Source organism: Enhydra lutris, unplaced genomic scaffold (genome assembly GCF_002288905.1).
Source record: "Enhydra lutris kenyoni isolate GAN:26980312 unplaced genomic scaffold, ASM228890v2 scaffoldscaffold22, whole genome shotgun sequence".
Lineage (NCBI taxonomy): Eukaryota > Metazoa > Chordata > Mammalia > Carnivora > Mustelidae > Enhydra > Enhydra lutris.
In genome coordinates, this window is record NW_019154106.1 from 5789064 (window position 1) to 5813824 (window position 24761).

At 55.9% G+C, this 24761-nt stretch overlaps 2 protein-coding genes across 3 annotated transcripts in view; one reads left to right on the forward strand and one right to left on the reverse strand.

The window, feature by feature from the left end:
* Positions 1–1091, reverse strand: part of LOC111149654 (chromosome unknown C11orf80 homolog) — a 135289-nt gene extending 134198 nt beyond the window's left edge. Inside the window, exon 1 of the mRNA XM_022506853.1 lies at positions 789–1091. Within this exon, the coding sequence (XP_022362561.1) occupies positions 789–1091 (303 nt within the window). The remainder of the gene's footprint in view (positions 1–788) is intronic.
* Positions 1–24761, forward strand: part of LOC111149653 (spectrin beta, non-erythrocytic 2) — a 37315-nt gene that overhangs the window by 1162 nt on the left and 11392 nt on the right. The window contains exons 1-18 of one of the 2 annotated variants that reach the window (XM_022506852.1): positions 6041–6072; positions 6158–6339; positions 10759–10910; positions 11357–11530; positions 12356–12447; positions 12607–12687; positions 13014–13129; positions 14918–15030; positions 15166–15353; positions 16571–16688; positions 17062–17220; positions 17570–17872; positions 18827–18980; positions 19182–20052; positions 22002–22139; positions 22509–23265; positions 23888–24090; positions 24466–24556. In XM_022506852.1, the coding sequence (XP_022362560.1) occupies positions 6183–6339; positions 10759–10910; positions 11357–11530; positions 12356–12447; positions 12607–12687; positions 13014–13129; positions 14918–15030; positions 15166–15353; positions 16571–16688; positions 17062–17220; positions 17570–17872; positions 18827–18980; positions 19182–20052; positions 22002–22139; positions 22509–23265; positions 23888–24090; positions 24466–24556 (3867 nt within the window). In that variant the 5' untranslated portion in view covers positions 6041–6072; positions 6158–6182. Of the gene's footprint in view, positions 1–6040; positions 6073–6157; positions 6340–10758; positions 10911–11356; positions 11531–12355; positions 12448–12606; positions 12688–13013; positions 13130–14917; positions 15031–15165; positions 15354–16570; positions 16689–17061; positions 17221–17569; positions 17873–18826; positions 18981–19181; positions 20053–22001; positions 22140–22508; positions 23266–23887; positions 24091–24465; positions 24557–24761 lie in introns of those variants that run through there. The other variant, XM_022506851.1, reaches the window with a different exon arrangement.

A 24761-nucleotide genomic window follows, 5' to 3' on the forward strand; every position in this document is an offset into this window, starting at 1 on the left:
TTGTCCCGGCGGCGGGGCGGCGCGCTTTGTGCGGCCGCGTGCGGGCGGCGGGGTTGGGGTCGGGGTCGGGGCTCGGGGCCGGCCGCGGGAGCCGGGGAGGGAGGATGCGGCGCCTGGCCCTCGCTCCCGCCCGGTCCGGGGGACAGGATGGAGAGTCATGTGCCAGCCACCCAGGTACCGGGGGTGAGGGTCGAGGCGTGGGGAACGCGGGCCTTTCCGGAGCGGAGCGTAGAGTCTTGCAAGAGTTGCGGCTGACAAACGCGTTGAGGGCTCGGGCCGGCTGTGCTCGGAGAGTGTGTGACAGCGCCGGCTGTTCCGGTGGCTGCGGCTCCTCCGCCGACCGCCGGCGCTGATCCAGGTGCTTCGGACACGCTCTGCCGTCTGTGCCCGGCGTGTGCGGGCGCCCGGCTCCCCCTCCGGAGCTTGCTGGGGGCTTCCCTCGGGAGCCGGGGTGCTCCTCCTCGCCTCTTTGGTAGCTAGCTCCATGCGCCCCTTTATGCTTCCTGACTGTGTGTGAGAGGGGACACGGCCAGAACGCTGGTAGAGGGAGCATGCAGCCCCTTCGGGCGGTGGGGAAGGAGCGGCGGAAGCTGTTTCCGTGGCCGGGACATCGGACGGCTTAGAGTCCGCCCCGCACACAACTACCCCGCAAGGCCTCCGCGCTGGGGTGTTCCAACTCCAGCACCACGGTGGGCATTTACTGTCCACTCTGGCGCGGGACGACTTCACCCCACTGACCCCGTGGCGTTGCATGCTCGGCTGCGCCGCGGGCTTGTCCCTTTCCTAACCTGCTGCATGTTGTCTCCGCGGGTTGCTTCTCCGCCGCCCTGCTCCTCTCCCTCGAGCCGCCGCGGTTCCAGCTCTGGCGAGCCGGTCAGTTCAGGCAGGCACGGGCAGGGCATCCACGAACCAGTTTTCCTTGAAGGTGAAAGGGGCAGAGTGAGTTCCAAATATGCGTCGGGTGCTGGACCAAGCTCTTGGTCAATTCGGAAGAGGAAAGGTTTAGAGAGGGAAAAGTTATTAGGGATCTTAGATTTGTCCCTTGGAGAAACTGATGTAACCCAGCCGGTGCAGGCTTGGGGGAGGGGCATAGCAAGGGAGTGAAAATTAGTCTGAATAATTCTGCCCTGAGTGGAGGATTCCAGAGAGGATCAAACAACAATTTAGTGCCACTCTTCAGCCTGGTCCTTAAGTTCCGTGGAGGAGAGTCCCTGCGTTTCACCGGGAAACGGTGTTAAGGTGTTTTTCTCTGCAAGGGTCTCTGCCCTGAGTGTGTCTTTCTTTTGCCCTCCTAGGAGCCCTGAGTTTATTTGTAATCCCTTTTTCCTTTTATGTCTCTGCCGGTCCACTCAGACTTTGAGTCTAAGATTTTTATTTGGCCAAGGTCTCCATTTATTCTCATCTGTTACTCACCCTGCTGTCATTTGGTCAACTCTACTCCCCCCACCGCCCATCACATCTCCAGCCATCTCGTCCTTCTTCTGCACATCTGTGATTCGCCTGTGTCAGGGCCTCAGATCTATTTGTCTCATTAGATCCAGAGTTCACACTGTCTTCATTTTCTCTCTCATCGCCTGACGCTTCTGGTTCTTTGTGGGTCTTGGAGTTTCTCAGAGAAGTTACATTTTGAGTTTAGCATTGGATAGAGCCTGAACCCACCCAGAAGTTAACCTCGGATCACCCTCACCCCCGAAACTTGGTGTCTCTTCAGTCCTCATAGCTCCCCTAGCCAATTCTATCGCTCCTCATCTTTGGACAACGGTGCCCTCAAATCAGGTCTTTAGTGTCCTCTGGGAACAAGTAGGAAAAGCAGGGTCCTGGGCCCCACCCCAGATCTACTGAATCAGAAACCTTGTGGGGGGGGGTAAGGGAGGAGGGGGACAAGGGGGTCAGGGCCCAGTGGTCTGTGTTTTAATAGCCTCCAGGTCATTGTAATTCATGCAAGTTGGAGAATCCCTCATCCTGAACTATAGAGTTTAACCCTGAGAGTACTTCAACAGAGGGTCTCCTCCAATCCCATTTTTATTCTTTCCTTGTGTTTTTCTCCAGCTCTAAGAAAGACATTAATTGGCTGGCAGAAAAAGAAAAAGAAAGAAAGAAGAAAAAAGAGTTATGGTCGAGTCATTCACAATTTCTTTACTGAATGCCTCTTGTACCGGGCTTGGAAAAGACGAACATGAGTAAGACACAGCCCTTGTCCTCCATGGGTTAAAAATGGAGCACGCAGAGAGGCTCATAAACAACCAAGTGTAATACAATGTGATGGGGGCAATAATAGCTTCTCTCCCAAGTGCTGTGGGAGTGCAGAGGAGAGAACCATCAACTGTCTCTGAGGGAGGCAAAGGCTTAATCAGGAGCAGTATGCGGCCAGAGGAGGAATTAGGGTACAAGACAGGCTATAGCCAGGCGGCTGCCCTTGAGGACCGGCTCGCAGCTGAATCCAGTAGCAGCCGGTGGAGAATCCAGCAGGACCCCCAGGCTTGCAGCTGGTGGGAGCTGGCTTTATTCTAGCGTGAACAATGTAAACTACTTGGGCCTGGCCTCGAGGTCAGTGGCTAAGAATAAGGTTCCGGTGGAACTGTAATCTGGATTAGCTGCCGTGCCGTCCTGTTGCCAGAGTTTGGGAATCCATGGGGAGAATGAGGCTGAGGATTCTCCAGCATACAGAGACACAGGGGTCATGAGTCTGGTGGACAGGCAGACTAAGCAGATGTGAGTATGGAGACCCAGATCATAGGTGAGGAGTGATGTACTCAGTGAAAGAACTCAGAGCAGGATCTATGTAAAGAAACTCCATAGAGAACTGTAGGAATCTGGAGATGGCAGCAGGGGACAGAGAACACAGAGTATTGTCCCAAAGGCCAGGGACTGCAGAGCGCAAATGCTTGTCAACCAAACCTCAGAGGCCACAGCACTGAACAACACCAGAGAGCACCATTCACATGCAAGTCCATGGGAACCAACTCCTTGGAATCCCAACATGTGGCCCTAGAGAGATCCGTATTTGAAGGACACCAGCGCCATCCTGGTTCCTTATCTATCTGACGGCATCCCTGGGAACTCAGGACACAAAGCATGTGTGTCAAAATTTGACTTGGCCAAAGGAGCATTTAAGTGGCTGAATTTTTATTTGGGAGGAGGGGAGATTCCAAATCCATACTTTCTCTCCGAAATTATAGGATTCCATGGAGAGGCTCTAATAGCCAGACCTCGCTGGGAGGTCTGGATCCCTCGCCTGGGTCCCACTACGGGAGGACCAGGTTGGATCACCAAAAGGAAGCCAGAGTAATACATGTTTAAGTTTTGTGCAGGTTATGGGGCCCCCAAGGACACACAGTGGTTTGGAGACAGAGTCAGTTAGTCTATCTCTTTAAGTGTCTGCTCTTTGGTAGTACTAAGATATAAAGGAAGATTTAAGAATCTCGAGGTCTTCAGGGTCCCAGAGGTGACAAAAATATGTGACATAGGGGTGCCTGGGTGGGCTTAGTGGGTTAAAGCCTCTGCCTTCAGCTCAGGTCATGATCCCAGGGCCCTGGGATCAAGCCCCACATCAGGCTCTCTGCTTAGCAGGGAGCCTGCTTCCTCCTCTCTGTCTGCCTGCCTCTCTGCCTACTTGTGATCTCTATCTGTCAAATAAATAAATAAAATCTTAAAAAAATATATATGTGACATGGCTGGGAAGGAGAAAGGGAATGGTGAAGTCTGTAGAGAACTGGAAAGTGCCAAGCCCACCTAAAAGAATCCAAAATCAGTTGTGTTTTTTGTTTGTTTCTTTTTGTTTTCTTTTAGTTTTATTTGTTAAGTAATCTCTATACCCAACTTGGGGCTTGAACTCATGACCCTGAGATCAGGAGTCACATGCTCTTCTGAATGAGCCAGCCAAGTACCCCCCAAATTAGTCCTTTTTAAACAAGTTTATCAGCCATAGGCCTGGGGGCTGGCTTTAGTAGGTTCTGTGACTCCTGATAAAAGGAAAAAGGGTTATGGAAACAGAAGGCTGGAGGGCATTGTATGTATATAGGACTTTTTGTGGGGAGGTCTATGTAGAGAGCATGTGAGTGCTGGAAATGTCAATCCCAGAGCTAAGTGTGAGCATGGCTACTGGCAAGGAAGCCTGGACCTGAATGGCTGAAAAAAATGGAGTTGGTACCAGTTCGGGGCCTTAGGCTCCTTCCCTGTTCAGTGCCTGCCAGCATTAGGTGACTCTAGTTCAGGTCACACCTTGCCCACAGCACTTTTTGCTCAGGGTGACTCAATTCTGCCCTAGAATTTATTTTTATATAAATATTTACAGAGTAAATTCAAAGAATCTGTTGGGGATTAAGAGAAATGATGAATTTTAAAGGAGAAAGGTGTCCCAGCTAGTGGAAATTAAGCTCTTTTCCCTATTACAGGCAATGCGAAACCCAGTCTAGGAGCCTTAGACCATAGCTCCCTCACACCTCATTAATGCTACTCCCAGGGAAATCCTTGTGCCTGATTTCTCTTTGAGAGAAAGGGGAGGGGCCGACAATCCTGGCTTCCTGTGGGTCAGGGTCAGGTTCAGCTTCACGGAACCAGTTAATGACAGAAGCCAAGTTCTGCTTTCGCGTGCCCAGGGGAACACACCTCCCTACCCCCCCTCCACAACTCACCACCTATCCCTTCTCCTTTCCCCCAAACTACACATGAGGTCCTCCTGTCCACCCTCCCAGAACCAGAGACAGCCAATATCATAGCCTTCAGCCTAGGAAGTAGTGCTAAGGGTTAAAATGTCTTCATGTTTGAAAATTACTAGGAAAATGAGAAATGCATACTTGGGGTTCTAATGAAGTTGCAGATCCAGCCCCCTCCATTCCCTTGAATGGCTGCTGAATGCTGAAATATATAAGAAATTGGACAGCAGAGGGGTTTTTTAAATCTCGAGCAGCTAATCTGAATCTCCTTTGTTAGTTTTGAGAAGGACAGAGTTTGCATAACGTAAACCCATGAGTAGTGCTGGTAAGCATATGTGGTCCTAATTTCCCTAGCCTGGGCCCTTGAAGGGAGCCCCAGCTGCTGATGCTTCCCAGGGAGCTCCGAAGGGCTCCAGGATGCTCGAGGTGTTATGATTGGGAGCTTGTTCCCCAAAGTCAGAAAGAATCTCTCTTTGAAACCCAGCTCTGCTCCTTCCAGCTGCGTGACCTTGAACCATGACTTAACTTTCACCGTGCAGCTTCCTCTATGAGTGGGGATGACAATGAACCTTGCCCCGTAAGGGTTGTGGTGAGGTGACACATGTACATAGCAGGGCCACATCTCACATTTACCTAGCACCTGTCAGGTATTCCTGCAGCAAACAAAAGGAAACAAAGGGGGAGAGAACCATACCATGTCCTCCTCTGAACTCCTGGGCACTTTGTCTATACTTACCTGAGAGTGCATCACAGGCTTCCTGGTGTATTCTAAATCCATCTCAGCTGGAGAGCAGGATTAGGGTCTTTTTTTTTTTTTTTTTTAAAGATTTATTTATTTATTTATTTGACAGAGAGAGATCACAAGCAGGCAGAGAGGCAGGTAGAGAGAGAGGAGGAAGCAGGCTCCCTGCCGAGCAGAGAGCCCGATGCGGGGCTCGATCCCAGGACCCTGAGATCATGACCTGAGCCGAAGGCAGCGGCTTAACCCACTGAGCCACCCAGGCGCCCCCAGGATTAGGGTCTTTTCATCTCAGATCACGTACTGGGTATAAGAGGTCATCTTATGTGGAGTGGGAGCTCAGAGCAGTTTGTGGAACCACGAAATGAAAGAACTCTAGTTTAGACTGGGGTCCTACGTCTGCTTCCTGTGCTACCCTGGTTTGCGCACCGCCCTCCCGAGCCATGCTGTTAGCCATCGTCATTTTCAGTCCCCAGCTTCGTCCACTGTCCCTCCCTGGAGCCTGTTTTCTCTGCCACAGCACTCTGAGACACTCTTGCCTTCCTGTCTCCCTCCATGTTCATCTCTTGGGTTCCTGTCCCTCTGCTTCCCCACCGTGGCTTCCCCTCTCCCACTAGGGGCTGATCTCCGTTGACAGAGAAACCAACCACAGCCTTTGGCCCTCAGGAGAGTGGAGCAGATCTAGGGCAAGAGGAGAGAAGGACATGGTGAGTAGTGGGTTCAGTGGTCCTGAGATGCCCCTCACCAGCCACGTTCCCCCTTGCAGGAGCAGGAGGCCACCTACCACCATGAGCAGCACCCTGTCACCCACAGACTTCGACAGCTTGGAGATCCAGGGCCAGTACAGCGACATCAACAACCGCTGGGACCTGCCCGATTCGGACTGGGACAATGACAGCAGCTCAGCCCGCCTCTTCGAGAGGTCTCGCATTAAGGCCCTGGCAGGTGAGGTCAGGGGAGGGCCAGGGGAGATGCTGAGGAGGCTGGGGAGAGAAGCTAGTCAGGGAGAGTCCTCCAATGTCACAGGAAGACCAACTTTCTTTCTAAGCTGCCAGCTGATTCAGATTACCCCGTCAAGCCCCTGGTCCCCAACTGCAGCGCCAAGAACAAACTTCATTCAGTCCAAAATGTTCCCCATCTTCCCTTCCCCAAACACAAGACTCAGCTCTGTTCCCCTCTGTCCCTGAGTCATGGTCTTTAACTCTTTCGCATTTAGTCCTGCCATCTCCACCCATCTGTCCCTTACCTTTCATCCTCTCGTTGGGCCTTCCTTGGTTTTCCCTGTCACCTGTCACACCTGTTATCTCTCCAGTCCATTACCCTCCCCCTTCCTTCCCCACCTGTTCCTTCCACCTGCCTCCTGTTCCTCCCATTATTTCCGTCTACCTGTTCCCTGAAGCAGGTTCCCTCCACCCGCCGCTGGTTTCTGTAGCCACCCATTCTCCCGGGTTTGTTCTCAACCCACCTCTTCCTCTGCCCTCCCCTATGGCCTGGGCTCTTCCCTCAGCTCCGCTGAGCACAAACAAACCCGTCTGACGGGCCTCCCTGCGTTCCGGGGAGGAGTTGTCATGGCAACAAGAGTGCAGCTGCCACCTGACACCATCAGCGGCTGGCTGGCTGGCGTGGGGCTGAGTCACCCACACACCCTAAGGCCACCCACCCCGTCTGGCTTCCCTCCTCCGTCCCACCCTCATCTCTTCCACCGACCTGCTGGCCTCCCAGCCCCATGCCATGGGAGGATGCCACAACCACGCCCTGCCATCGCAGGCAGTGCCCCCAGCATGAGTGGGTGGCCTCCTGGGAGAGGGGAGACACTGAGGGGGTGGTTCCCAAACCGGGCAGCACTTTTTATAGGATAACCCAGGGACAGTTTTACAAATCCACGTCCCAAAGCCCCCTCCTAGACACACTGAATTAGGATCGTTGGACCCATATATGGTCCAGAAATGAGGATTTTTAAAAAGCTCTCCAGGTAATTCTTCTCCAGCAGCGCAGCATCCCAGGACCCTTGTGTGGTGGCCTTAGGTCTGGGAAGCCCTCATCGTGTATTTTCTCCCCAACCTCTCTGCCCTTCTGGCTGAGTCTCAGGCTGGCGTGTGAAATACTCATTTCAGTGTTTTTGTAGACAAGAGAAGACAGAACAGTGGGTTGTGGACAATGTCACCTCTTTGAGGAGAAGTTTCTCTGGTACCCCGGTTTTGGGGTCATGATGTCTGTGCACATGCCACATGCCACCCAGGACTGTCCCCATGTTTGTAGCCCAAGTGACACATGCCACCTTGAGCTGTGATTTCTCCACCACCAAACCGGGCTCTCCTGTGTGGGCTTCACCTAGCACGGCCCCTCGCACCAGCAGGTGTCAGAGAAATAATGAATGAAGACAGGAGAGACCAAGAGTAGCCTGTAAGGGACATGAGCTGAAGCCCAGGGAGAGATCGGAAGCGAATCTGGCAGATGTCCCAGCAGTGGGATGCACTGGGGGCCAGGGATAGCCTGGCTGAGGAGGGCTTGGTGAGCCTTGTGCCAAGGGAGGGACGGGAACCAGAGGCGGTGACAAACAAATGGGGAAGACTGGAACACCAATTTCACAGATAAGAGAACTTAAGCAACAGCCCAGCAAGAGTGTCCCGCACCTACGGAGCTGGTTTCACCTCTCCAGGGATTTTTCTTTCTCTGCCCTCCGAGCTGGGGACCAGAGCTCAGGTCCTGAAGGGGGGACCTCCTACCGTCACCCCAAGAGGGGACCATCCTTGTCCCACCTGCAGACCTTCGAGAGGCAGGAGTTTGCTTCGGGGACCCGCGCTTGAGCAGCTGGGGCCCGGGGGGCGGGGGGCCGGTCCGCAAGGCGCCGGCGGTTCCCTGTTCGCGGCGCAGGGCCGGGCCCGCCGCCGCCGCGAGCCGCGCCCCGCCTCCCGCCCCTCCCCCGGCACCGTCCGACCTGTTTGTCGGGAGCCGCCTCGGTCTCCCCTCGCCGCAGCCAGGTGTGCTCTGCCCACGGGCCCCGGAGCTCGGGCGCTCAGACGGCCGGCGCTCGGCTTCCCGCCGCTCCGCGACACGTCCCCTGCCTTCGGACCGACTCCCCGCCGGGAGCCCGGGCGCTCGGGACCCCGCGCTGCGGTGGGGCAGGGGGGAGACGCGGAGCCGAGCCGTGGCGCGCGGCGCGGGCAGGGCATGGACGGCGGGCCCCGGGCCGCGTGAGAGGCAGCGGGCGGCATGAATGGGAACGGGGTGAGCGGGGCGCACGGGCCCGGCCTCAACGGCGCGGGCGACTTCTACTATGAGGCCGTGGAGGGGGCTCAGAGCCCGGGGGGCCTCCTGCTGTCGCCGGCCGCCTTCATCAACCCGGCGCAGTACGCCAGCGTGCTGGAAGGCCGCTTCAAGCAGCTTCAAGGTGAGCGGCCGCGCCCGGGGGCCCCGGGACCGAGGGGCCCGAGCAAAGCCGGGGAGGCACCCGCCATCTGTGTCGGGAGACCGTGTGCGCGGGGACTGACTACGAGTACGAGGGACCCAACCCATGGGCGCCGGCAGAGTCGGAAAAGGCTTGGGCCCCCCCTGGAAGAAGGGGCCTGAGCGTGGTGGCCGAGCCCGCGTCAGCACCGAGCCCGTTCGCTGTCCCCGCGGAGGGTTTGGAGGAGAAGCACCTGCTGGGATGGCTGTTAGGAGAGACGGCGGTCACCCAGGAGGCCGAGCCACCCAGGGTTTGTCCCTGTGGCCCTGGGTTTCTGAGTGGGTGTCTGGAGCTGTGTGTGTGTGTGTGTGTGTGTGTGTGTAAACCAGGGAGTGTGTCAAAGGGAGTTGGTGCCGACGGGCAGGTCTGTGTTCATCCTGGCACCGATATTTCAGTGTATTTCCAGGACCACTGAGTTTGGGGGGGTGGTGCCTGTGGATGTTGTGGACAACCTTGTAAAGTGATGCTTTATCTCTGGGCCTTGGCTTTGCCCAGTTTTCTCCTAGCTGCTACGGATTCGGTCTTCCTCTCTTTTTCTACCTGTAGGCCAGAATGGCCTCACCCCAGTGTGCCTGGCATCAGGGCCATCTTCACGCCTCCAGCCATGGCCGGTGCTCTGAGCAGTGTCGGGCTCAGGCAGGGCCTGGAGACCCTGAAAGGAGGCCCACAGAGCAGGGGCCTGCTGGTGTAGTTGTTAGGACCTGGAGGAGGCTGGCTTAGGTACGGGGCTTGGAGGTAAGAGAGACAGGAATAGACGTGGGTGTGTCGTTTTATTTTATGGGTGAGGTGCACAGGAATGTGAAATTCAGGGATGGGTCTTTTCGGTTTCTGAGATGCTGGGGCTGAGAAGGGAAACAAAAGTGACTTTTCAGGCCCCAGCCCCTTGGATTGGGTCCTCGCACTGGGCTCCTGTGGGGGAAACGGGCAGAAATCCGAGTGGCCAGACCCTCTTCCCTCACTTTGTCATTTATAACGTCTAAAATGTTAAATTTTCCTGTGGAACCTAGAAAGCATGCTTCATCAGCAGCCTGTCCTGTGGACCAGGCAGCAAGGCATTTCCTCACCTTCTTTGAGATCCGCACCCAACTCTGCCTGTTTTATCCCCTCTGTGTGTCCTGGGCTCAGTGTTTTCCTTATTCCCAACCTTCAGGATTGTTTTCCGTCTTAGCGTTGGGATGTTGCTGTCCCAGGACTGGATCCCACTGTAGCCCTGAATGAACTGAATGAACCCACCCCAGAAGTAGAGGAGCCCCATCTTTTCTTTAAATTATCCCAGGAGAACAAGCTGACTCAGGAGGCTAGAGCCTCTGTAATGTCTTGTCCTTCTAATGACCACTTGGAAGAGCGGCTGGTGTCATTTAAGTCCACGCCCTGTCCGTCAGCAAAGAGAATGGCCACGCCTCCTGCTGCTTCCGAGAGCTCTGGGTCTCTCCTTCGGGTTAGATCATGCCCGGATAACTGTAACTCATCAAGGAGCAGCCCATCATGTGTGCGGGGCAGCTGACGTACATTGTCTCATTTTGTCAACAGTCACGGGTTGAAGTGGAAAGTCAAGCAGTATGCCCATTTAACAGATGAGGACAGCAAGACTGATGATAACAGTGTCTCTCCACTGTTACAGGACAGCCCTGATCCCAGATCCCAGCCCTTCCCCGCATGTCTCACTGCTTCTAATTTCTTTCCTCCTTTCTTCTCAAAGCCTGTTTGCTCATTTCTCTTTTTTACCCTATGAGCTCATCCCAATTTCTTTATTCCCTGCTTTTTAAGTCAGGGATTTTGTCTCAGGCGTTTTCCTGCCCCTCCTCCTTCCTAGACCTCACTTCCAGGTCCCCCAGCCTCCCAACCCCGTCAGCTGGTGTTTAGAAGCAGGTGCACTGTACTTGAAGGACAGAAATGACCCCTTGTTGCTGCCGCAGATGAGCGAGAAGCTGTGCAGAAGAAAACCTTCACCAAGTGGGTGAACTCGCACCTGGCCCGGGTGACATGCCGGGTGGGAGACCTGTACAGTGACCTCCGGGATGGACGTAACCTCCTGAGGCTCCTCGAGGTGCTCTCGGGAGAGACATTGGTGAGCTGTGGTCACAGAGGGAGGAGGGAGCCCAAGAAACAGTGGTCAGGAGGACAAGCTGGGTGTCGCCCTTAGAGGAGTGACGGCGCAGAGCGGGAAGTAGTTGGCTGCCCTCTGCTCAGAAGATGGTTTCGTTCTGAGAGGCTTTGCCGCCTGGATTAAATAAGAGCATTGCTTCACGGAGACAGGAACAGTGGCCCCATTGAAATCTTTTCTTTTCCCACCCACTCTGGGTGCAATTAATTCCCTTGGGAATCTTAATCTGCCCAAGCCACTTCTGGAAACTGCACTTTGGCTCCTGAACTTGGGCCCAGGCTTGAGGGCTGTACCCGCGTTCCCAACGCGGGTCACGGGGAAGGCGCGTAGAGCAGGGTCCTGAGAAGGCTGAGAGGGAAAGAGGAGGAGGCCCACAGTCCCATGTTGTTGTGTCCCCTATCCCTTAACAGCCAAAGCCCACCAAAGGCCGCATGCGGATCCACTGCCTGGAGAATGTGGACAAGGCCCTCCAGTTCCTGAAGGAGCAGAAAGTGCACTTGGAAAACATGGGCTCCCACGACATTGTGGACGGAAACCACCGTCTGACCCTTGGGCTGGTCTGGACCATCATCCTTCGGTTCCAGGTAGCCCGGCACAGTGTCTTGCCGAGTGGGCTTCACACATTGGTGCCGTACCGCGAACGGGCACCACCAGTCCACAGCGTGACCGACGAAAACACGCAGGGTCTAGAACTTCATAGAGTGTTTGAGGTTGCTGTGCTATCCAAGCACCAGACCCAGACAGCCTCCCCCTCCCACGGGGTAGAGACCAGTGTGGGTGTTGTTAGACTTCTGTGGCAGGTCCCCCGTGGCCTGGTCTGTTTGCTGGCCACATGTGGTAGGACCACATGTTGGTCCACAAGGGACGGGAGATTGTACAAACTGGACCAACCTTCACCCCTGAGAGTTTGAGAACTCTACCTGGGGCCTGGTCATTGGTCCACTCGTCCGCTTCCAACTCTGCTTGCCTCCCTAAAACAGTCACCGTGTTGCTTCTTATGCTCTGAGCATAGGCAGGCCAATGTCCCCATACCATAGCAGTTCTCCCGGTTGTCTCCGTACTCCCCGGTGCTCCTCCCAGCCTGGAGCAGAGCTCCATCGGTGCCGCCTTGGAAACCCAGCTCCCAGGTAGTGCTCTCACCCACCCACTCGCCACTCCCCACTCCCCACTCCGAGGAGCCAGCATCCTTCACTTTGAGGCCTTTCTACTCTTCTGACTTCTGACCCCATCCTGCTGCCTCAAATGTTTTGTGGTCATTATCCCAGGAGGAAAAGTCCTCCGGCTCTATCCCGGCACACTTCTTCCAAGAGTCTATAAAGAGCAGTTTTCTGCTGTGTATTTCCGAGTATCTCCGATAACTCCAGGAGCCCCTGTTGGGGGACTGAGGCGCTCCCTTCTTTCCTTTTTAGATCCAAGACATCAGTGTGGAAACAGAAGACAACAAGGAGAAGAAGTCGGCCAAGGACGCCCTGTTGCTGTGGTGCCAGATGAAGACGGCGGGGTGAGGCTGCCCAGGGACCGTGGCCTTGGAGGGTTGGCCGCACCGAGGCTGTGCGGTAAAGGAGGGATGGGCTCCCGGAACCACGAGCTGGGGATCCATCCTTGAATCACAGACCAGGGCTAGGCCCTACTCACTGTTCTTCCCGGTCTCCATTTATAGGTATCCCAATGTTAATGTGCACAACTTCACGACCAGCTGGAGGGACGGGCTGGCCTTCAACGCCATTGTGCACAAGCACCGGTGAGGGGCTGGGGTCGGCGAGCCTGCCGGGTGGCTGGACGGGCTCATGGCCCTCAGGCGCGCACACGCCCACACGGACCATGAGATGGGCTACACGGCAGTTACAAGGAGTGAACGTTCAGATGAGAGCTGGGATGTGGGGGCACCACGCTGCACAGAGGGCAGTGGTGGGAGCCAGGGTGGGTGGGAGCAGTGGGTGTGGGCTTGGGGTGCCTGGTTCGGGACAAAATGGAGTTGGTGGCAGGGATAAAGACAGGGGTGGCTTCACTTTTCCTCTTTAGGGGCTCACGTGCTCTTGATACCTTCTCTATCCCCTCCCCTTGTAGGCCGGATCTGCTGGATTTTGAGTCACTGAAGAAATGCAATGCACATTATAACCTGCAAAATGCTTTCAATCTGGCTGAGAAGGAGCTGGGGCTCACGAAGTTGCTGGATCCTGAAGGTGGGGCAGAGTGGCGGAAAGAAAGTGCTGTGGGATAGAGGCAGAAGGCAGATGAGTGGGGGCCAGGGGCTGAGGGCAGGGGGCTAGGGGCAGGTGACTGCTAATGGGTATGGAGTTTCCTCTGGGGGTGATAAGAATGTTCTGGAACAGATCATGGTGAGGACTGCACCACTTTGTGAAGGTACTAAAAGCCGCTGAATTGTCCCCTATAAAAGGGTGAATTGTATGATGTGAAAATTATATCCCTCCTCCAAAAAAGGGTGTAGGGAGACGGGCAGTCCTGTGGCAGAAAGAGCCCTCGAATGTGGTTCTATGCCTTGAATGTGGTTCTATGCCGGCCCTGCCACGGAGCAGCTCTGTGACTTAGAGCCAGTGGCTTAACCTCTCTGTGGCTCATTTTCCTCATCTCTAAAATGAGAAGATTGATCTCTGAGGTTCCGTCTTCCTCTAAAATTCTAGGGTTCTAAATTAAGCTGCGTGACGCTGAGATCTCACCCAGCTCTGGCCTTACGGTCAGCGGGCCCTGCTGACTGGCCCCTCTGGTTCTGATCTTGATGTTGGTCAGGCAGTGGTCCCCGGCTCTTATTTCGGACCTGGCCCTGCACTTGACATGCTTTACTCAACTCAGTCCTCACTACACGCTCTGGAAATCAGGGCCGTTACTGTCCTCAGTTTATGGAAGAGAAGATGGGGACCTATCCACCGGGTTAAGTGAATTTCCCAAGGTCATACAGCGGGTGGGGCAGAGATCCAAACTCCAGACCTGCTTCCTCAGCCAGTTCTCAGGGAGAGCACTCTCGGTGCTGCCAGAAAAGGGAGGCAGAGGAGGGCCAAGGGGCTTCCCTGCTGGAAATGCTCCTCCCTAAGCTCACTGGGCAGACTTGGGTCTCGGTATTTTTCTCCCTGTTTTCTGTCCCACCATAGCCCCATCTCAGTCCAGAGTGACACTCATCAGCCATCTAGTGATGGAAGTCACGCATATAGGTTCCTGGGAAAGCATTTGAGAGGCACAGTTACGATAAAGAACATTTAAGTAAAACAACTTTATGACATGACTTCGATGGGTCCTTCTTGCCTGTGGAATTTCAGAGGGGACCACAAGAGCTTCCAGCCCTATAGTGTTCCCTGTAGGTAGGATGGAATCTGCCGATTGTGGGCGTAGAACCCAGGCATTTCAAGTCCCAGTCTTGGTCTTTTTGGTAGAAGCTGTTTTGCCCAAAGGACACGCACCTCCTTAGACTCACAGCTGAACTTTGGGACTGAGGTCAGAAATAGCCATGACCGAGCCCCGAGATGGCCCTGAGAATAGCTGGGGCTCGCTGGGCCCACCCCTCTGAACATCCCGGCTTCGGGAAGCTTGGTTTTTATCTTCCGTGTTGCTGCCCCCAAATCCACTGATTTCTTGGACGGTTTTCCAGCCCCTAAGTACAAGATCCATCCCCAAACAGGAATGTTGTTTATTTTCTTGCCTTTCCTGCCCTCAACAGCTAATTTTGGTCTCCCTTAGAAACACTGGGTAAAAGTCTCCTTGGGCTTCTGCATTTTGTCCTCTGCTTGTTTCTAGAGGAGGTGGGGGGTGGGGAGAAACTTCGCTTCCTCGTGTCCTTTTAGTCCAAATGATTTACTTGTCTTTTTGCCCTGAGAGGAGCAGGAAGAATGTCAGTTTCGGAGGGCTGAGGTGGGGGCCCTAGGATTGGAGTAAGCGCTCCAAGTAGCAGGTGTACTTCTGGGAGGCAGGTTTCTAATCTCTAAACATCAGGGCCTGACCTGAGAGTTCCTTCTTCTCAGATGTGAATGTGGACCAACCAGACGAGAAATCCATCATCACTTATGTGGCTACTTACTATCACTACTTCTCCAAGATGAAGGCTCTGGCCGTGGAAGGCAAAAGGATTGGCAAGGTACCCCTCTGCCATGAGGCGGGCGGGACAGAGCTCAGGCCTAGGGGTCTTCCTTCCTGAAAGCAGAGACAGTGGGGAGCTGCTGTGCTGGGCCAGCGACCCTGTGGGCAAGACCCCATTGTTGCTGTCCCGCAGGTGCTGGACCATGCCATGGAGGCCGAGCGCCTCGTGGAGAAGTATGAGTCTCTAGCCTCAGAGCTGCTGCAGTGGATCGAGCAAACAATTGTGACCCTCAATGACCGCCAGCTGGCCAACTCCCTGAGTGGGGTCCAGAACCAGCTGCAGTCCTTCAATTCTTACCGCACCGTAGAGAAGCCACCCAAGTAGGTGTCCCTTGGCCGCCCCCGCTGCAGCATGCCAGCCCTGAGCCTAAATTAGGGTGGCCTTTTGGGAGGGAGATTTGGCAGGACACAAATGCAGGGAAGGCTCGTTTCCCCTAGTTCAAAGTGCCAGAAGCAATTCCAAGATAAATTTTTAAAATGATGATCCATTAAAAAAAAAAAATCACGCTGGGGAAATGCTTACTATGGTAGGTAGAGTCAGCGCAATCCACTCAGATATTACTGGCCGGAGTGTCCCAGAACCCAATGCCAGCTTAGGGCCAGGCAGACTGGATCTGATGGGCAGATCATCACCAGCAACACGGGAGTGTGGCTTCTTCTGCGCACACTGCAAAGGCTCTGTTGGCCTGCTTTAGAAATGGACTTTCTAAATGGGATCACCAGGAGGCAGCTCTGTACGGCACATGCTACAGCCCCCGCTTGTCCAGTATTGAGCTCTTCTGCAGTTAATACGTTTAGCTCCAAAACTAATACTAATCCAGAAAACGTCTGTTCCTACACATTCCAAGAATGGTTTGAGGTACGCCCTGTGACCCAGAAAGCCCTCTGCTTTCTGAAAGGTAGAACTTCTAGGATGTTCACTCACCTGACCTTTGTAAAAGAAAAATAAGTCAGGGGAGAGCCACTAGAGATTGTGTTGAAGGAATGCACTTACTGGCATGAAAAGATGTTCATGAAACGGAAACAAGGAAGCAGTTTACAGAACCGCTTATTTGTAGGCGGCAGGGAGCACGTGCCTAAGTGGTCAGGTTCGAAGTACCCGAGTTCAAATCCTGCCTCTGCCGTCAAGCAGTCATGAGCACTGGGCAGCTTATCCGGCTTCTCCGTGCCTCCGTTTTCCCATCTGGAAAATGAAAGCAATAAGAGAATGTGGGTGACAGTGAAAGCCAGACACGAGCAGGGCCTGGCTCGTGGTGGATGAGTCCTCGGTGATCATCAGCCATGGTTCTGGAATAATCCCATCTGTGTAACCAAAAAAAAAAAAAAAAAAAGGAAGAAGAAGTACATACATGCTGAAGTGTAACTGGTCATTTCTGCCCAGTTTTCATTTGTTTTAAAATTATGGTTTTTTTGCTTGCCCATATTTTCTGGCTTTTGCACTGAGATCATGAGAAGACAAGGACCTTTCGGTTTGAAACATAGAGTCCTTGTGCCTGTGTGGCCTTTGACTCTGACCCCAACCCGGCCTCCTGCCTCAGGTTCACCGAGAAGGGGAACTTGGAAGTTCTGCTCTTCACCATCCAGAGCAAGCTGCGCGCCAACAATCAGAAGGTCTACACGCCCCGCGAGGGCCGGCTCATCTCTGACATCAACAAGGTGCCCGGCCCCCCTCCCCGCCCCACAGATGTCCCATCCTTGGCACCAGCCCCCCCACTGCCCTGACCGGAAGGCTTGTCCTGGCCTCCTGCGTAAGATTAATATAAGTGATGAGGTTCACCTCTAGTCCCACCACCACAGACAAATCCAGTGGTCTTCATTGTTCCCTATCCCCTTCCGGTCCTCATCCATAAGCAGAAGTGCTTTCACATGGTTGCGTGGCCCTCATGCTGTCCGTTTCTCCTGCTTCCATGCACAAGTGTCTCACCGACCACATCCGGCAGACCTGCTAGACCGAGCTCCTCTGGGACTCATCATGTGCCCCCCAGTCCCGATGACCCCTCCTCTCCAACCCTGTCCCCCCACCTCGCAGGCTTGGGAGCGGCTGGAGAAAGCGGAGCACGAGCGCGAGCTAGCCCTGCGCACCGAGCTGATCCGCCAGGAGAAGCTGGAGCAGCTGGCCGCCCGCTTCGACCGCAAAGCGGCCATGCGGGAGACCTGGCTTAGCGAGAACCAGCGCCTCGTGTCCCAGGTAGAGCGAGGGGGGCAGGTGCTCTGCCTGTGCAGGCTGGGCAGGAGGTACAGAGAGAGGGGGCGGGGGGAGAGGGAGGTGGGTTAGGAGCCCTACCATGTTGGGGAGCTAAAGAAACAAGGAGTCCATCACACAGAAGACAACCCAGAGTCCCCGGAACCGGGGGCACCAGGGGCCAGAGACTTGAACTGGGGAAAGGGACCCAGGCTGGGACAGGATAGAGAGGAGACAGGCCACCTTGTGGAGTTGGCATCTCGCGGCAGGAGTGCCCTGGAAGGCAGACATGGCTGGTGGGCCGAGCTGGGGGGCCTGTGCTCCCCCACTTCCCCTTGCCTGCCGTCTGCCCCAGGACAACTTCGGGCTGGAGCTGGCGGCCGTTGAGGCGGCCGTGCGCAAGCACGAGGCCATCGAGACGGACATCGTGGCCTACAGCGGCCGGGTGCAGGCCGTGGACGCCGTGGCCGCGGAGCTGGCGGCCGAGCGCTACCACGACATCAGGCGCATCGCGGCGCGGCAGCACAACGTGGCGCGGCTCTGGGACTTCCTGCGGCAGATGGTGGCAGCCCGGCGGGAGCGGCTTCTCCTCACCCTGGAGCTGCAGAAGGTGTTTCAGGACCTGCTCTACCTCATGGACTGGATGGAGGAGATGAAGGTAACCGCGGGCCCAGGGGGCGCAGGGGAGCATCTTGGGGGAGTAGGTCCCCGCGCTGGGCCTTGTACACAGAGCAAACGGGCCCTGCCATCGTGGGGCTCACCTTCTAGTGGAAGGAGGCTGCCAAGGGAACCCCTGGGCCTGTTGTGAAACAGAACAGTAGGCGGACCTAGAGCCTCCAGGGACACAGAACAGGGCTGCAGGGTGAGGTGGTCCGGGAAGGCCTCTGAGGAACCACAGACCCACAGGGAGTCGGCGTGGGGAGGTGTAATCAGGGAGTGTCATAGGCAGAAGGAGCAGCCCTGGGCCTGCACAGGCGTGCTGCGTTCGCGTAGGAAGGAGGGCCGGGGGCACTGGAAGAACAGGAGGGGCAGTGGATGAGGTAAGGGTGGGAGCAGCCAGCCCCCCACCCCCACCTCCCTGGGCCTGCCAGGCCTGCTTAGGCTTTGGGTCTTGTTCAGAGTAGCATGGAGCACTGAGCGTGATCAGAAGTTTCTGGAAAGGAGAGACAGGATTCTGCCTTCATGTTTTTAAAGGTCACTGTGACCACGATGTGCAGGAGGGCCATGGACAGCCCAAGGGGCAGTTAGATGCTGTGTGGTGATCTAGGCAAGGGACGGAGAGGACGGTGGGTCTGGAGAGACCCTGGACTTGCTGGCGTGCTGGGGGCTGAGCAGTGACCCGCAGGAGGGTGGTGAGAATTCTGGGGCTGAGATGAGTCAGAACAGAGATTTTGGGAGCAAGATTTAGTAAGAAAGTCGGTCGTTCCATAGGAGGGCAGTTGAGTACAAGGTGACCGGGGTGCCGGCCCAGAGCTGGGGTGTCACTGCCTGTGTGAGTGGGAGCCGACGGACAGGGACGGCTGTGCTCCTCGGGGTGTGACCCCCACAGCCACCCAAGGAGGTTGGGTGGGAGGCCCTCGGGTGGGCCCCGGCATGCCGCCTGTCCCCGCAGGGCCGGCTGCAGTCTCACGACCTGGGTAAGCACCTGGCCGGAGTGGAGGACCTACTGCAGCTACATGAGCTGGTGGAAGCCGACATCGCCGTGCAGGCCGAGAGGGTGCGCGCTGTCAGCGCCTCGGCCCTGCGCTTCTGCGACCCAGGCAAAGGTGAACCCTGGGGAAGGAGGACAGCCGGATGGGAAAAAGCCAAATCTGGGACGGGAAGGATGGGGGCAGATGGGAGGTGATGGGGCTGGGGAGGGAGGCCTAAGGGGATGGTGGGGGGGGTAGAGATTCATAACCAGGGACTGGTGGGGGCAGCGGGCTGGCTGGGCTACAGCTCTCAACCCTCCACCCCAACCTTTTCAGAGTACAAACCCTGCGACCCCCAGCTGGTGTCGGAGCGGGTGGCCTCCCTGGAGCAGAGCTACGAGTCGCTGTGCGAGTTGGCTGCCACCCGGCGTGCGCGGCTGGAGGAGTCCCGGCGCCTCTGGCGTTTCCTCTGGGAGGCGGGTGAGGCCGAGGCCTGGGTGCGGGAGCAGCAGCACCTCCTGGCCTCCGCAGACACCGGCCGGGACCTGACCGGTGCCCTCCGCCTGCTCAACAAACACACGGCCCTGCGGGGCGAGATGAGCGGCCGGCTGGGGCCCTTGAAGCTGACGCTGGAACAGGGCCGGCAGCTGGTCGCCGAGGGCCACCCTGGCGCCAGCCAGGCCGCCGCCCGCACCGCCGAGCTGCAGGCCCAGTGGGAGCGGCTGGAGGCCCTGGCCGAGGAGCGCGCCCAGCGGCTTGCCCAGGCCGCCAGCCTCTACCAGTTCCAGGCCGACGCGAACGACATGGAGGCCTGGCTGGTGGACGCGCTGCGCCTGGTGTCCAGCCCCGAGCTGGGGCACGATGAGTTCTCCACGCAGGCCCTGGCCCGACAGCACCGGGCCCTGGAGGAGGAGATCCGCAGCCACCGGCCAGCCCTGGATGCCCTGAGGGACCAGGCCGCCGCCCTGCCCCCTGCGCTGAGCCGCACACCAGAGGTGCAGGGCAGGGTGCCCAGCCTCGAGCGGCACTACGAGGAGCTGCAGGCCCGGGCAGGCGAGCGTGCGCGGGCCCTGGAGGCGGGCCTGGCGCTCTACACCATGCTCAGTGAGGCCGGGGCCTGCGGCCTGTGGGTGGAGGAGAAGGAGCAGTGGCTCAATGGGCTGGCCCTGCCGGAGCGCCTGGAGGACCTGGAGGTGGTACAGCAGAGGTAGGCCCCCTGCAGACCTCCCCCCAGCCCCACCACTGCAGGCCTGGCAAGTGGGGCCGCCCGCGTGTGGGCCACCCGACCCACCATAAACCGCCGGCTCTTGCTACGACCCTTGAGTCTTTTTTTTTTTTCTTTTTAAGATTTTATTTATTTATTTGAGACAGGGAGCAAGAGAGCGCAAGCAGGGGGAGCTGCAGAGGGAGAGGGAGAAGCAGGCTCCTCGCTAAGCAGGGAGCCCCATGCAGGGCTCAATCCCAGCACCCTGGGATCATGACCTGAGCCGAAGGCAGAGGCTCAACCACTGAGCCACCCAGGCGCCTCCGACCCTTTGTGTCTTAACAGTGGTCTGGGTTTTGTTTTCTTGAAAAATGTCAGACATACTCAAAGGGAGAAAACCTACCACAAAGCCCTACATCACCATCACCAGATTCAGCGATAGTCAGCGTCTTGCTATATTTGATTATTTTTTGTTTTAAAAATTAGTAGATCTCCAGGGGCGCCTGGGTGGCTCAGTTGGTTAGGCGGCTGCCTTCAGCTCAGGTCATGATCCTGGAGTCCTGGGATAGAGTCCCACATCGGGCTCCCAGTTCCACGGGGAGTCTGCTTCTCCCTCTGACCTTCTCCTCGCTCATGCTCTATCTCGCTGTCTCTCTCTCTCAAATAAATAAGTAAAAATAAAATATTTTTTTAAAAAATTAGCAGATCTCCAGAATATCATTTCACTTCTGTGTTCCCCACGATGTGTCCTCCAAGAATTAGGAAGAATGTATAATATATAATAAATTTTTTAATTGTGTGGACTTAAAATAGAGGAGGCTTTGATGTTATAGAACTCTAGATAGGTACACTGATTCACCTCATCAAGTAGCTGTATTTACAGGATAATACATCTTAAAACCCATGAGAAAGGAAATTTTTTTAAGGTTTTATTTTATTGTTTATTTATCAGACAGAGATCACAAGTAGGCAGAGAGGCAGGCAGAGAGAGAGAGAGGAGGAAGCAGGCTCCCTGCTAAGCAGAGAGCCCAGTGTGGGGCTTGATCCCAGGACCCTGGGATCATGAACTGAGCCAAAGGCAGAGGCTTTAACCTACTGAGCCACCCAGGTGCCCCAGAAATTTTTCTCATAGAACCACCCTACTGTTAATTATCATATAGAACGGAATTAGCAATTCCTTGATATCATCTATTACTCATCCTATAGTCAAATTTCCTGATGGTTTTAAAAATGTATTTAAGGATTTTTTTTTTTTAAGTTTCCAAGATATGCTATGACAGGGATCAGCATACTATAATTCTGGGGCCAAATCCAGCCTGTTGCCTTTTTTTTTTTTTAAATAAAGCTTTATTGGAACAGAGCCAGGCTCATTCATTTCCATATCATCCCTGGCTGCTTTTACACTACAACAGCAGAGCTAAATACTCGTGACAGGGACCTTATGGCCCACGCAGCCTGAAATATTTGCTCTCTGGCCCTTTATAGAAACCGTTTGCAGACTGTGAGAGTATCACAGAAATTGTGCTTCACACCCTTATCACTCAAACAAATATTTTTGGTTATCAATTCATTTTTTAACACCTGGTAGTAGGATGGGACCCAGCTAGGCAGCTAAGGGGTCAGTCCCAGGAGGAATAGGGAGGATCTAATAAAGAACGAGGCACTGGGCCAGGCCTTACGTTGGTTCGTGCACCTGTTCCCGATATTTAACTACCATCATCTACTTGAGTCGCTCTAGAGATGACTGCTCTTCTACTTGTCTGGGGGGACTTGGGGCTCCCCACCTGACCCACAGATACTGCAGACTTCATAGGTTAAGATGTGCAGATGTCCTATAAATCAGCCACATGTTGACAGAGAGGCATTTTCCTGGGCATCTAGGGGAGGTGGGCTGGTGCACTACCACTTCCATGACCCATGGCCACCTCTTGTACCCTCTTCCTCCCGCTCAGGTTTGAGACCCTGGAGCCCGAGATGAACGCCCTCGCAGCGCGGATTACTGCCGTGAATGACATTGCGGAGCAGCTGCTGAAGGCCAAGCCGCCGGGCAAGGACAGCATTGTCACTACCCGGAAGCAGCTCAACCACAGGTAGGCTTAGGGAGGGGAGCCAAGAAAGGGGGCAGCAGATGGGGATGGCAGCCGCAGGGGAGTCCTGGAGGGCATGGTACGGAGACTGAAAACGAGGCAGGAAGGCCCTCTGGTATACGTTGCAGGGCAGAGGTGGGAAATGAGGGAAGGAGTGAAAGGGGGTGAAGGTAGGCCAGTCGGGCTTGTGGCTGGACAGGGAGCAATCAAGGGTTCGGGGGAGGAGGAGCCAGGAGCGGCCTCTTTAACACAGCAGAGCAGGTGGTAGAATATCCCAAAGCAGAGGGAGGCAGGGAAGAAGCTTCCAGATAGACCCGGACAGTGCAGGGCAGCTGAGTGGCTCTAGTCACCAGACCCTCCCTCCACCCTCAGGTGGCAACAGTTCCGGACCCTGGCCGACGGCAAGAAGGCAGCTCTGACGTCAGCCCTGAGCATCCAGAACTACCACCTGGAGTGCACGGAGACCCAGGCCTGGATGAGAGAAAAGACCAAGGTCATCGAGTCCACCCAGGGCCTGGGCAATGACCTGGCCGGGGTGCTGGCCCTGCAGCGGAAGCTGGCCGGCACTGAGCGAGACCTGGAGGCCATCGCCGCACGGGTGGGCGAACTGGCCCGAGAGGCCGATGCCCTGGCCGCCGGCCACCCCGCCCAAGCCCCTGCCATCCACGCCCGGCTTGGAGAGGTCCAAGCCGGCTGGGAAGACCTGAGGGCCACCATGCGGCGCCGAGAAGAGTCACTGGGCGAGGCGCGGCGGCTGCAGGACTTCCTGCGCAGCTTGGATGACTTCCAGGCGTGGCTCGGTCGCACGCAGACCTCCGTGGCCTCGGAAGAAGGGCCAGCCACCCTGCCGGAGGCAGAGGCCCTCCTGGCCCAACACGCAGGCCTGCGGGGAGAGGTGGAGCGGGCCCGTGGCGAGTACAGCCGGCTCCGGGCCCTGGGAGAGGAGGTGACCAGGGACCAGGCTGACCCACAGTGCCTCTTCCTGCGGCAGCGGCTGGAAGCCCTGGGCACTGGCTGGGAGGAGCTGGGCCGCATGTGGGAGAGCCGGCAAGGCCGCCTGGCCCAGGCCCATGGCTTCCAAGGCTTTCTGCGGGACGCGCGCCAGGCCGAGGGCGTGCTCAGCAGCCAGGTGAGAGCCTGGGGACACAGAGACACACCCCCCCCCCAAGAAGGGACTAGGGACAGGGAAGTGTGGACAAGAGAGGTGGATGGAGAGGAAATGGCAGCAGGTGGAGTAACTGAGAAACCAGGACAGACAGGGAGACCGTGCAAGAAAAATATGGATGTAGGAAAAAAAAAAGATATAGGTGCCCAACTGGTTTAGTCAGTAGGGCATGTGACTCTTGATCTCAGGATCATGGGTTCAAAGCCCATGCTGGGTGTAGAGCTTACTTTAAAAAAAAAAAAAAAAAAACACAACAGAATTTAAAAAAAAAAAAAGATGTAAATATAATTTGCCAAAACTGACTTGAGAAGAAATAGAAAACCTGACTTGTGTAGCTGCTGAATCAAATCAGGCTAGAAATAATTTGAAACAGGATTTGGGCTGCGAAGTTCCTCTGGCCCAGCTCCCCTGTTACTTTGCAAGCCCGTGGGGTAACGGGGCGCCCCCCACGTGGTCTTCGAGCCAGACCATCCACCCTCCCCTCCCCAGCTGGCAGCCACGTCCGATGTGTCCTCGCGGTAGGTCCCTTCCGAAAGGTCGACAAGTACTTTTGAGAAGTGAGCTGCGTCCCTGTCCTCCCACACAGGACTACGTTTTGTCCCACACGGAGATGCCGGGGACACTCCAAGCTGCGGATGCCGCCATAAAAAAACTGGAGGATTTCATGAGCACCATGGATGCCAACGGAGAGCGGATCCGCGGGCTGCTGGAGGCTGGGCGCCAGCTCGTGTCTGGGGGCAACATCCACGCCGAGAAGATCCAGGAGAAAGCAGACTCCATCGAGAGGAGGTATGGTGAGGACAGTAGGTAAATGGGAGCCCCGATGGGAAGCAAGCGACAGCAGCCAGGCCCGTTCTGCTGATGGAGAAGCTGGAGAGCGCAGCACGGACAGACGGATGGTGGTGGGGGCTGGCGAAAAGCAGAGGAGGAAGAAGTTAGTGGCCAGAGAGGGACTAGGCCATGAGCTGGGAAGGTCTGCCTACCCCCCACCAGGGGAGGCGACGTCCGCTGGCCTAGCTGGACGCTGGACATCAGTAATCCCGGGTTAGTGCTCCCCGAAGGCATCGAGCCCATAGCAGGAGGACTGCAGGCTTCTAGGTTAATTAGAGGGTCATAACCCTTTGCCAGCAAGTTCGAGGGCCTCACAAGGGCCTGTCATTACAGACACAAGAAAAATCAAGAAGCAGTGCAGCAGCTTCTGGGCCGTCTTCGGGACAACCGAGAGCAGCAGCATTTCCTGCAAGACTGTCAGGAGGTAAGGCTCCCTATTCCTGCATGTCCCCTCCCGCATTTCCCAGCCATCCGTTTGCTGACGTGCCCTGGCTTGCTGAGCCTAGAGTAAGACCATGGCAGTGGCACCTGAGTAAGAGGATGGACCCCTCTTGGCCTGGCTTCTCCCCGCAGCCACCTCTTCTCCTAGCTCGCCTCACCCCCTTAGGCCTCAGCGCATCTGAAATGTA